General features: G+C 40.0%; 1 protein-coding gene across 2 annotated transcripts in view; it reads left to right on the top strand.

Annotated features, from left to right (window-relative positions):
* MICAL2 (microtubule associated monooxygenase, calponin and LIM domain containing 2) overlaps positions 1 to 13,265 on the top strand; it is a 203,350-nt gene that overhangs the window by 66,166 nt on the left and 123,919 nt on the right. For both annotated transcript variants that reach the window (XM_084853961.1, XM_084853971.1), the window contains exons 8-14: positions 643 to 900; positions 1,545 to 1,660; positions 3,224 to 3,350; positions 3,739 to 3,829; positions 3,935 to 4,082; positions 7,032 to 7,231; positions 8,245 to 8,357. In XM_084853961.1, coding sequence (XP_084710087.1) covers positions 643 to 900; positions 1,545 to 1,660; positions 3,224 to 3,350; positions 3,739 to 3,829; positions 3,935 to 4,082; positions 7,032 to 7,231; positions 8,245 to 8,357 — 1,053 coding nt within the window. The remainder of the gene's footprint in view (positions 1 to 642; positions 901 to 1,544; positions 1,661 to 3,223; positions 3,351 to 3,738; positions 3,830 to 3,934; positions 4,083 to 7,031; positions 7,232 to 8,244; positions 8,358 to 13,265) is intronic.

The raw sequence follows: 13,265 nt of genomic DNA, 5'->3' as shown, positions 1-13,265 counted from the left end.
AAAGCTAACTATTCAATTTGCTGCTTTGTTGTTGTTGTTCAGTCGTTCAGTCGTGTCCGACTCTTCGTGACCCCATGGACCATAGCACGCCAGGCCTTCCTGTCCTGCGCTCTGTCCCGGAGTGTGCTCAAGTTCATATTCATTGCATCGGTGATGCTATCTAGCCATCTCATCCTTTGTCGTCCCCTTCTCCTTTTGCCTTCAGTCTTTCCCAGCATCAGGGTCTTTTCCAGGGAGTTTTCTCTTCGCATTAGGTGGCCAAAATATTTGAGCTTCAGCTTCAGTATCTGTCCTTCCAATGAGCAGTCAGGGTTGATTTCCTCTAGGATTGACCGATTTGACCTCCTTGCAGTCCAGGGGACTCGTAAGAGTCTTCTCCAGCACCACAGTTCGAAAGCATCAATGCTTCAGCGCTCAGCCTTCCTTATAGTCCAGCTCTCACAGCCATACATTACTACTGGGAAAACCATAGCTTTGAGTAGCATAAAGTAAGTACTTCTGCTGATATAACCTTTAAAAAGTAAGGCAGAATATAACCGCATGCTGTAGTTCTTCCCATGTGGAACAAGATGGTCTGTTTTATGTAGCAGTCATAGAAATATGTAAAGATCTCAAATGATACAGTTTCGTCTTTCCATTTAGGATTATATTGATACTGAAATGCTACTTTGTGGAGAAAATGTGGACCAAGACAATCTACTATCCTATGCAAGAGAAGCTGCTGACTTTGCAACTGATTACCAATTGCCTGCCTTGGATTTTGCAATTAATCACTATGGGCAACCAGATGTAGCCATGTTTGACTTTACTTCCATGTATGCCTCTGAAAATGCTGCATTAATACGAGAGAGGCACAGACATCAGCTGTTGGTTGCACTTGTCGGAGACAGCTTAGTAGAGGTAGAGTGAAATGTGTGTGTGTTCCAAATATCATTTAATGCTTAGGTGACTTGTTCAGTATTAAGAAATACTTTGAAGTTTTTAGGTATCGCATGTTCAAAGCTGTGTAGCCATGAGAGCTAGACAGTTGCTTCCTAATTTAAAAGCTGGTGGCTTCAGGAGCATTTCATGGTCTGCACCGGAGCGCAAACTAGATTTTTGAACTTGGCCTGTTGGCTGCAACTGAAGTGAAGGGTTTTGTTATAATCAAATACTGTAGACCTTCACTGCGCTCAAGAGAACAGAACTAGGATTTGAATTTTACCTGTTCAGGCTAGCCTGACAAACAAGTTAGTTTTCATCTATAGGTTCTATCAGGCATCCTAGTCTTTAGCTTAAAGCTGAGCAACTTGTTCAGAAAAGGATCGCTTCCGCTACATCTTCTGTGCTTGTCAACTAACTCCACCACTTTCCATGGGAACTTGCCAGGGGGATCGGCATGACGGCACCGTACATTCAGTAGATACTTTCCCTGAATTAGGGAATATATGTCTTGTGCCTGTATGGAGTTGTTGATCTGTAGTATGTAACTGTAATAGCTTTGTGATGCTTTGAGAATGGCAATAGTGTCAGATGTCATCTAAAATGTAAATATCACTTCACAGCCATTCTGGCCCATGGGCACCGGTTGTGCAAGAGGGTTTCTGGCTGCATTTGACACAGCATGGATGGTGAAAAGTTGGGCACAAGGAAAGCCCATGCTAGATATCCTTGCGGAAAGGTAGGCACATCTGTTCTTTTCAGCCCATGCATTTCTGTGGAAATGAACACATTCTGCTTCTCCTGGGGCCTGGGTTGATCCCACATCCATCTGCAGCAAATATTCCCCTTTGTCCACTCTCTTAACATGATATGAGCAGGCAGCTGCTGCATATTTACCTTCTGATCTATTGCCAGTTTAAAGCCATATTAAACTACATATTAAATTACCTTTGAATGATTTTGTAGGATGATTGCTAAATTGATGATGGTAACTGATGATGGTAATTGATGATGGTAACTGAAGGTGATTGTCCCCAACATGGGGCCTTCTTTACACATATGCCTGAAGGGGCATCGCATCATTGAAGAGGATGCAGGGCCATGCCTCTGCCCTCACCCCTGAAATCACATGGCTTCCCCTTGCCCCACACATCAGTGCATTAAGCAGGGATGCTGAGCTGAGGAAGCCTATTCAATAGACCTCTCTGGGAACTAAAACCCTCACAGGTCAGCCTTTGAATGTTCCACAGTATGACTTCTTTTCCTACACTGGTGCAGGAAAAACCATACATAAAATGCACAAAAATGTTATATACTCAATTATATTCCATGCTGTTGTTACATGGATTTGGAACCCATTTAACTGTGTGTGTTGTAGTTTACCTTGGAATGGGGGCACAGGCTCTATGCATACTGTTAATTTATTGTAGCAACAAGGGCAGTAAAGCTGTAATACGCTCATTATTTTTATTATTAAAATCTTTATTTAATTGTCTATGTGCTTGGAAGCTTGCGTGTCATAATATTAATTAGTATTCAGAGGCAATCATTTTTGCAGCATAACAGTCCTGTCTTTAGTCCTAAACTAAAAGGGTTCTTAAGTCTAAGAACTTCATACTAACATCTTCACTCAGCCAAGGGTACATGATGCAAAGGTCCTGTCCAGTAGCCATCTAGTAGCCCAGTAACTACTTCTCTGTTCCTACCTCACTATACCTCAGCATCCCTTACTGATACAATTTTTCTATTCTTCCTACCCCACCTCTGTTTTTCACTGCTATCCTATTTTCTCCTTTTTTTTCCACAGCTTCACCTGCAATCTTTTCCCCTTCTGAGGGTTGGGGGTAGAGCTGCTGAGAAATCATTTGGGGGTGGTATTGTTTGTGGTAGCGATGAAGTCAAGAGTCTGGACTTGGAAAAAGGTCATATAGGGCTGAGGAAGCATGTTTGTGGATGACAAAAACATAGTGCAGTCTTAAATGGAAGCCTGACTGACTAATAATGATTGGTTGACTCTATATCCAATGCTGCTTTGTGGTTAAAGGAGGAGTTGTTTCTTGTGTGAAGGAAAAATCAAAGCCAGATGATTCAGGATGATGTAATCTTTTCTACATAGCTATTTTCCTGCCTCAGGAAGACATACTTATGTCTGTCTCTTCTGTTCTCACCCCAAACATTTATCATGCTTAGACAATGTATTCAGAGGTTCCAAAGTTCTAAATATAGGCATGAGCACCTAAGGTAAGGAAAATACTGTATGCCTCATAAAAACACACACAACCCTTTATTTTATACCTTCCAGAGAAAGCATTTATAGACTCCTACCCCAAACAACACCTGAAAATATCACTAAGAACTTTGACCAATACACCATTGACCCTGCAACACGGTATCCAAACCTGAACTCAAGCTGTGTTAGGCCTCATCAGGTAAGCTGAGTTACATATGATGCAAACAGTAAAGTAGTTTGCATATTGAGGAACACTGTGAAAATTATTGACTTTTGTAGAAAGCTTGTATCACTCAATTTTGAACTCCCAAGAAAAAAGTGTCTACACAAAGTAAATCCATGTGAAATTTGGAAATATAGTCAAACTACTTATAAAGAAAAAAATGCAGTCTAGCCTTATTTCCATGAATATCTTGGTGTTCTCAAGTATTTGTAGAATCAGGTTGCATGTTACATTGACAGGGTAACATTAGCATGGCTTGTTTATTGTGAATTTGGATAATTGCGTCATTGAAAATTCAGAATTGTGTAGTAACGACCGTACTGGATTTGACCATTGTTATTTTATGAGGTATATCTTCCCCTAGGTGAAGCATTTATACATTACAAATGAGCTGCAACCATGCCTTATGGAAAGAGCAAACACCATTAGAAGATCAATTGGTCTTTCAAGACATGGTATGAAATGTGTGTTCTATTAGTATGACTTTTACAATTTAAAATAGGAGAGCTTGCAAAGAACAAGTGACTATACCTTTAACAAAAATTAATCTATTATTTCAGAATCTGACATAAGGCCAAACAAGCTTTTAACCTGGTGTCAGAAACAGACAGAAGGATACAGGAATGTTAATGTTACAGATCTCACTAGTTCATGGAAGAGTGGCCTTGCCTTATGTGCAATTATGCATCACTTCAGACCTGACCTCATGTAAGTTTTTATATAAGTGTAATGCTTGCTAATTGTAGGTTATGCCAGGTTCCTTATAAAAGTATAGACTTGGGTAAGGCCAGTCAAAACAGTGTAGAGATTTTGTTTCCTTTTTTAACATCTGTTTTGCAACCATATGCATGTCTTTGCTCTGTTCTTTCCCCCTAGATGTCCTTGGCCCAGTACTAAAAAATGTACAATATACAATTTCAAAGAACTACTTGAGATTTTCATCGTATCGTTTTTGCTTACTTTAGTAGAAGTCTACATTGTGTTTTTAAAAGGAAGGAACTACTATAGTGCTTTGAAAATATAAATGGGGAGATGATGTTTGTGGAAAAAAGAATAGTATAGCTTTATTTCTGTACCAAAAGGGTTCAGTAAGCACAAACAGAATATCTGCACACAAATTCTGGGATTGGTGTTGGATTACCAAGTTCATATTACTGGCTGCCATGTTAAGTGTCCAAACTCTCTTTGAAATTTAGTCCAATATCTATTTCCCTGTCTGCCGCTCACAGAGTGGTCTCTGTCACACCTTTTCCCTGCCAGGCCCTCCTAAGTTGAATGTTTGTGTATTCATCCAAATTTTCTTCCTTTCCTGGAATTCCCAATTTAATTGCCAATAAGCTTTGTTACCAAAGGAAGCTTTGCTAGCCAGCAATGATGTATGATGATATTGATGACTTGCCCAGCTTGCATGGGACTTGACAGCATGGAGGTATAATCTTGTTTCAAAGGTATAACTTTGGATTTTTTTTTAAAAAAAAAGAAGCACCACTGGTTCACTGTCTTTGTACTCATTTCATGGATCCTTGGCTGGATCCTTGGCAGCTCCAAGTTGGGAGCTGTGCAATCAGTGCCATCTTAGGTTTTTTTGTTAGTTTGTTTTTTGAATGGCCTCCATGAAGGACTTTTAGAATGTGTGTGTTAAATCTTCAACCCTACTTGGTACTATCATCACCTAAGAACATAAGAAGAGCCATGCTGGATCAGACCAAGGGTCCATCTAGTCCAGCATTTTGTTCACAGTGGCCAGCCAGCTGTTGACAGGAAACCCAAAAGCAGGACATGAGCTCAACAGCACCCCCGCCCAATGTTCCCCAGCAACTGGTGTACATAGGCTCACTGCCTCTGTTACTGGAGGTAGCATAGAGCCATTAGGACTTGTAGCCATTGATCACATATCCCTAACTCACCTTGTCTAAATTGCTGTTACATACTGTTTTGAAAAGAGAGGAAGGAGGTTTAAGTGACATTAATATGCTTATGACATCTAACTCTACCTTTTTTATGTAATCCAGGTAAGTATTAGATGAGGATACTGATTCTAATTACAAGTTGATAATGATGAGATGGTTGGGGCCTGATGAACTGAAGCCAAATCCAGATAAGATGGAGGTGTTGTTGATAGTGGGAGGTTAGGTGCTTTTATGTAGTCGGGGAGGTGGCTAGATAAAACCACTGGTTCAGGATAGCATTGCACCCAATATCAGATTTACAGCTTGGTAGTGCTCCTTAATCTAGCTTTGCTTATGGTTCCTTAAGTGACATCAGTAGCATGGAGTGGCCTTTTTCTGCTTTCGGTCACCAGCTGTGTGTCCCTTCCTGGATGGAAATGATCTTGCCATGCATATTAATGCTTTACTAACATTCACAGATGAAGGCTGTGATTAATTGTACATGGGGCTAAAAAAAATCTTTGGAAGCTTGAGCTGGTTCCATAATATGCTATGTTGACTAGATCTTGCTATAAAAGGCATATTTCACTGATACTGAGTCTTAATAACTTCCTTAAGATTTTCATTAACTTCCAGTTTGTTGAAGAGAATAATTGAAAGTGCTGGTTTTGATTATAAAGTCCTAAAATGTTATGGGGTACCTAAATTCCCTGCATATGAGATTAAAAAATATTTACCTGGTGCACACTATACAGTATACACTAGTCTTGGTGACCTCCTTTAATCTCCTCCCACCCAGTTCCATAACAGCTACATCATCATATAGTAAATGGTATTTTAACCCTTATTTTAGTCAGCTTGTTTGTGTTGGAGAGTTGAAAAGTGGGGAGGCTCTTCCTGCAGTTTGCAGAGGTGGGCAGGGAAAATCATTAAATGTTTTGGCAGTGGGGTGGGGGAATTTTCATTTCGATTTAATGGCAGCAGAGGCATTCTTAAAAAAAAAAAATCACTTTTTGCCATTGTTCCAGGTGGTCCTTGGGGCTATCAAATCGATGTCGCAACATACATCCTTCCAGTGGCATGGTTGATGGGGAAAATATGGCTTGCAGGAATGTTGCTGAAAAAGTTTGGCACAACACCATGCCTTCTTATGTTGGCACGTTACAAACATCCCCACCATGGCTAGTGGTTGCCATTCATCTGCAAAAGGAACAGGAATACTTTGTAGGGATGACATGAATTCATGTGATAGGAGAGTCTACATGTTATAGCTTGATACATATTGTTCTGTGGCATATCGTCATGTACATTTTTTAACTTATGAAATAGTTGTCAATGTCATGAAGGATAGTTAAGTCAATTTTAGGATTAGTTTCCCCCCGCCCATAAACTGGGATTAAAAATGAGATGGAAACCTAAGTTCAAGATTTAGGCATGATTTGCACCCAGAGCCAAGGATGACTCTCAAACATTCAGTTTTCTTCTATTAGGCAACATTTACAATTTTGATAACTTGTTTAGATTTATCTCAACCACAATTTGTGCCAAAATACTTGAAATACATTTAAAGCAAACTGCTTTTGTGTGGCAGGTATGCTGTATCACCTTTGTTCTTAAACAGAACCTTTGTGGAGGGTCGCAGCAGATGTTTCTAAGGGTTAGTTATAAAATATTTCAGAAAAAGAAGGTATTACTGAAGAGGAAGAAGTTGCTGAAATATCAGAAGGAAGCTCTTCTCTGACAATATGACTTTTTTTTAATCCCCAAGTGACTTTGACTCCCTGAATGAAGAAGATATAGTCAAAAACAACCAGCTGGCATTTGACATTGCAGAGCGAGAGTTTGGAATTCCTCCCATCACCACTGGGAAAGAGATGGTGTCTGCTGGAGAACCTGATAAACTCAGCATAGTCATGTACCTCTCAAAATTCTATGAGCTATTTAGGGGAACACCTCTGAGAGCAGTGGGTAAGACAATTTAGGTTCTCTTACTCTTAAGAGAAGTCAGGCTTTTGTTTTACAGCCTGCATGACTGACTCTGAAGTTGAGCCAAAATTTGCCTTGCAGTTTCAGTATGACTACTCTGGAATGTTTCATTGTTTTTAGCTGAGTACTGAAGTTATCCCAGGCTATAAAAGGAAATGGGGACATGTTCAATGTTCATTGGCTATGTTTCCTTAAATTGTGAGCGGAGGGGAGATCAAGATGACGCAGCCATCACTATTTATCTTTATTTAGTAGGTCACTGTAATGTTCTGTAGACAGTTTTTGTACACTTATTAGTTCCCTTTTTTGTCCATATATTTAATTCTATCCTATCAAAGTGAATAATTGAACTGTATACCAAGCATGCAGAATGCTGGAACATGTAGTTTTCTCATTGCACTGATATTTGTTAATAGCACTCAGAAAACTGCATGTCCCCATGTATTGCACCTGGCATACAGCCATCAGGATGGGAAGACTTTCTTCCATTGCACCATGGCTAGAACTGAAATGAATGTAAATTGGGGATGGGAGGGGCACAGAGGGAGGATTTAAAATCTTCTCCAACTTGGATTAAAATCTGAACTTTCAGAGATGCAGTGTTTTGGAAAGAACTTTCAGGGATGCATTACAAACTGCTGAAATTAGACTTTTCAATACAAATACAAATTTGTATTGAATACAAATTTCAGTAACATTATTAGTCAAGATACAATGAGGTAATCTCAGATAGCTTCCTAGATAACTGGCTGCAATCCTGTTCACACTTACCTGGGGTAAGCGCCATTGAATATGGTAGTCCTTCACTTTTGAGTAAGCATGGGTCTGATTGTGCAGTTTGGCTCAAACAGTAATGTTGGTTTTATATATGTTTGCATTACAAAGCTAGTTTTAAAAAGAAATTACTTAAAAGAAATACTTCTCTAGCCTAATATGAATGTTACAGTTGCTAGACAACATCCTTAATTTCATTTACTTGTTTTATGTCTGAACAGGTACTGTGGACAAGCAAAATGGAGAAAGAAATGATGTTTGTTCATCAAAATCATCCAACTTCATCTTTAATAATTACATCAACTTAACCTTTCCAAGAAAGAGAATACCTAAAGTAAAAATCCTGTACCTTTACTAGCTCCTGTTTTAGAAGGTTAACAAAGGATTTCAAGCATGCATTATTACTATATGGAAGTCATTGCCAAAAAACATTATGGTGACCAGCAGATTATGAATTGACAGAGGGGCTACACTTGTGAATTAGCTATCAGTCATGATTCCTAAAAGCAGGATTTGAGAGTCACGGTGTCTCTGAATATGATGATTAGATTCAGATGGTGAACAGGGAATAGATATCTCCATCACACTTTCTTTGTGAATTTCCCTTGAGCATCTGGCTGACCATTGCTGGAGAGAAGAATACAGTACTAGAAGAGGCCTTTTCTCTCATCCAACGAAGCAATTCCTAGAGCTGTTAGAAAATGTCCCCCCAAAAACTCACTGCCCCATTCGGGTTAACTTGATGAACTGGGGGATTGTTCTAAAATTTCAAAAGGGGTTTATTGGTTGGCAGCAGAAACTCTGGTGTGTGTGTGTGAGTGTGTGTATGTTTTAAACCTGTTTTGCCACTACCAGCACCTTCTGTGGTAGCAGAACTCCTCTCAGTGGTTGTCCACTGGCAGGCATTGTATTTCCCCCCAGCAATGCTACCCTGGAATGACACTATGCTATGACAGCAGCGACAAGAGTATGCTGCCAAAACCATTGCAACTTCATAGGGTGAAAAAAAACCATTGCAACTTCATAGGGTGTCTGTTGGTTAGGGTCTCTGACTAGGATAGGTGTGTGTTCCTTCTCAACAGCAGTTCCTCACCTACAGCAAAAAGAGGGACTGTTCAGTTGTGGAAGGGGAGAAAAGTTTGTACAGAGATCTCACTTAATGGCCAAAAGCATTATCTGGGCATCACAGTTTAAGAAGGATGCAGACAAACTGGAGAAGGTTCAGAGGAGGGCAACAAAGATGATCAGGGGACTGGAAACAAAGCCCTATGAAGAGAGACTGAAAGAACCGGGCATGTTTAGCCTTCAGAAGAGAAGACTGAGGGGAGATATGATAGTGCTCTTCAAGTCCTTGAAAGCTTGTCACAGAGAGGAAGGCCAGGATCTCTTCTCAATCATCCCAGAGTGCAGGACATGGGATAATGGGCTCAAGTCACAGGAAGCCAGATTCCGGCTGACAATCAGGAAAAACTTCCTGACTGATAGAGCAATACAACAATGGAACCAATTCCCTAGGGAGGTGGTGAGCTCTCCCATCCTGGAGGCATTCAAGATGAGGCTGGACAGCGATCTGTCAGGGATATTCTGACTTGGATTCCTACATTGAGCAGGGGGTTGGACTTGATGGCCTTGTAGGCCTTTCCAACCCTACTATTCTATGATTCTATGGTCTTGTTTAATTTTTCAAACAGGGTTTGATTCCTAAAAATAAAATAGGATCCTAATAAATCCTTTTATCTTCTAGGAAATGCACTACTAATATTAACATGCATGCTTGGGATTCTCAGTGTTTGATGAGCTTGAGCTTGCTACACTATTAACTAGGCTGGCTGCTCCTCCATCAGCTTCAGTTCTACTATACTGCAAAACGATAGAGCACATTTGGATCATATTTGTCATTTGTCAGCTGGATCCAGTCAGTTTAACTTGGTTCCCAGAGAAATCAATGGGACTGAAGTCATGACCAACTTGTCCCATTGATTTCAATGGAACCCAAGTTCAGCTAACAATGGGCTCCCTCTAGCACCCCACAGGTGAACTTTTGCTCACACAATGGGATGTCCTCTTGCTTTCTTTCCCCCCTGCACTCCAGAGAGTCCCAGTCAGTGGGGATAAAGCCTTTAGTCTGGAACCAATTCTTGGTGTTTAATGATGCAAAAGTAGATAGGGTTTTAACCTCTTGCCCCTTTTACATTTAACATACTACTCCCCCCCACCAGATGTAGTAATTTTCTAGCCAAACACCAATAGTGCTCACCAGTGGTTATTCAGATATAACTGCCATGTGTGTGTGTTAGCCACCCTAACACAGCTGCCTGCAGCTCTCTAGGATGTAAATAGCTGCTATTAATTTTTCCTAGATAGAATAATGCAAGCCATTTACAGAGTTAACAGTGCAATCCTATACATGCCTACTCCAATGTAAGCCCCACTGATTTCAGTAGGACTTACTCCCAGGTAAGTGTGTATAGGATTGCAGCCCAATTTAAGTTAACTTGGAGTTTTATATTCCACACCCAAAGTTTCCCCTGTTAGCAATAAGATGCTATAATTTCATAAATTAAATTTTCATTTGTGGGGAAATAGCCCTATGATTTTTCTTTGTATCAAATCACTTCACATTTTTGTTAGTTTTAATTTCCATTTTTTATTGTTCGAATTTTATTACTTTCTGTATTCATGATAATCTCAGAATGTGGCTTTTTGTGATGCATTCACTGAGATGTAAATTACAACTAGAATACGTAAAGTGTATGCATTTTGTATCCTTTTTAAGAAACTCCTGAATCAGTCATGAAAAGGTTAGGAAATATGCTTAGTCACTTGAGAAACTAGAAACTAAAAGAAATGAAATAATTGTGTTGCTTTTAAATCCATTAAATAAAGTTTTGAGCAAACACTTTGTAACACAAACTATAAGACAATTCTTATGTTGCCCATTCTATAAATAACATCCTCAAATCATACGAATGTTCAGCTTCCAGCAAGTAACCTCATGCCCTTTTTAGGAAACAACACTTCTTCACTCAGCCATGCAAACAAAACAGAACTGGCACATTTACTCAACAGAAGCCCAACTGACAAAAATCAAATTTGCTAGAAAGAGAAAAAACCCTACAACACCCTTCCTAAGCAATCTTCCAACAGATTAATTTGCTTAATACCTGAAATGGTATGTTTCAAAGTGTCACTTGTAACTTTCCTATTCATGGTGAGAGCATCAGCATTCAATTGTTACAATGCTGTGTACTTCATAAACATGTATCCTGTAGCGATGGCCACCAAACTGGATGGCTTTCAAAGGGGCTAGACAAATTCTTGGAGGAAAAGGCCATCAATGGCTACTAGTCCTGATGTCTCTATGCTACTTCCAGTAATCAGAGGCAGTAAGCCTATGTACACCAGTTGATGCTGTTGCACTCATGTCCTACTTGTGGGTTCCTGGTCGACAGATGGTTGGCCACTGTGTGAACAGAATGCTACACTAGATAGACCCTTGGTCTGATCCAGCATGGCTCTTCTTATGTTCTGTTTTTGCTAGTACCATACATTAACATTAATTGGAAGAGCATCTTGAAGCTTTTCAGAGGGCCCTTCTTGGACTTCCACAGCTCTTTGTGGCATTAAATCAGGAAGCTAAGCAATGGCATTGTCTACTATAAGTTTAGGACAGTAAGCATAGCGTTAGGATAGTTCAAAAGAAGTATACTTGTCTTATATTAGAGTGGGCAACTTGTGGTCCTCTAGATATTTTGGCCTACACTTTTTCTCAGCCTTCACCATTGGCTATGCTGGCTAGGGCTGATGGGAGTTGTAGGTCAAAACACCTAGAGGGCCACAAGTTGCCCATCCCTGTTCTATATGGAAAACAATATGGCCTGCAGTATTAGCTGCTAGTTGGTGTTGATCCTTGTCAATATCACCGATTTTAAAAAAAACCAGTCTTTTTTTTTTTAAGTGACTGTTAAAACACCAGTTGAAAAAATGTATCTATGGGAGACTTAAGCCCTAGTCAGGCATTCTGTTTGTAGGTTTAGTAAACACATGAGGAAGGAGAGCACGCTAGCCCTGCCCCCTCTGTAGTCATTTCCATCACCCTCTACAAGTGAAGGGTGACTTTCCAAAAGGGAGAGCCCTCCTGTATCTGTAGAGGCTCTCCATGCAATTTGGGGGCAAGATTGGTGTGAAAGAGGGGGGCAGGGCTAGTGCCTTTCCCCTCCTCATGTGTTTACTAAACCTGCAAACAGAATGCCTGAATAGGGCTTCATTCAACAACTGCCACAATGTAAAAGTATTCATTGGAGACTGGTAAAAAGGTTTCCACCTGTTTAATAGTGATTTATGTTTTAGTGATAAGTGTGTGTTCGACTGCATGAAGTCCGGCATTTTCTTAGATGTCAGTAATATTCAGCAGGGAATTAGACTTACACACTACAGATGATAAAATGGATTGGGGAGGGCACAGAATTGATAAAATAATGAAAGGTAAGTTTCACAGTTGGTTGTCAAAAGGCAAGCAAAGGGCATTGTGGCTGGTGCCTGTATTTGGAGAGAGGGGTAGGAAATCTCTTCACTGAAGACTACTGATGCGTATGATTTTGAAAAGTAGTGTTCTATTGTCCTATGAGAGAGAATGTACGAACTGGAGCAGAACGAATTGTGCCACCGCTGTGTTTAGTCTTGTTAGGCAGACTAATGCTTACGCAGGACATGACGCTATGTTAGTGAGAACTGATTCTTGGACGACGTAGTATTAACGTACTGTCATCTGTTTCTTTTGGGATTAGCCCAAAAGTTAGCGTTGGGATAATTCTTGTTCCCTCCATTATGATTTATTATAAGCAGTGAAAATAGAAAAAGGAAGCCTGTGTTTCTTTGATGTTGCTCTCTGTTTTTAATGCTGGCAATGCAGCTTACAAGGCTGCAACCTGTGGTTGATCTTGACAGCTGCAGATTCTTGGGCAGAGTTGATATTTTCCAGAAAAAAATGGCTGAAATAGTTGTAATCTATATTTTTCTTAAAATATGCCGTCATTTATGATAAACTGATCTAGATCCTCTGGTATGTTTTAATGGGTGCTAGAACATTTAAATCACTAGTGTAAATAAAAAGATAGTTTCTAATATGCCATGTCCATGAAATGAATCTGTTGATTCATGCAGGCCCTGCATTAGGCAGTAGTGTAGTTCTCGTTCTCTGAACTAAGTTACCACAACTGAAGTAGTAACTGAAGTGAAGCGT

The sequence above is a fragment of the Heloderma suspectum genome, chromosome 1 (assembly GCF_057233095.1).
Source record: "Heloderma suspectum isolate Gila_16-S chromosome 1, 16-S_ref, whole genome shotgun sequence".
NCBI classification, from domain to species: domain Eukaryota; kingdom Metazoa; phylum Chordata; class Lepidosauria; order Squamata; family Helodermatidae; genus Heloderma; species Heloderma suspectum.
Note: the sequence above shows the minus strand (reverse complement) of the source record. Positions and strands in the feature narration are given on the sequence as shown.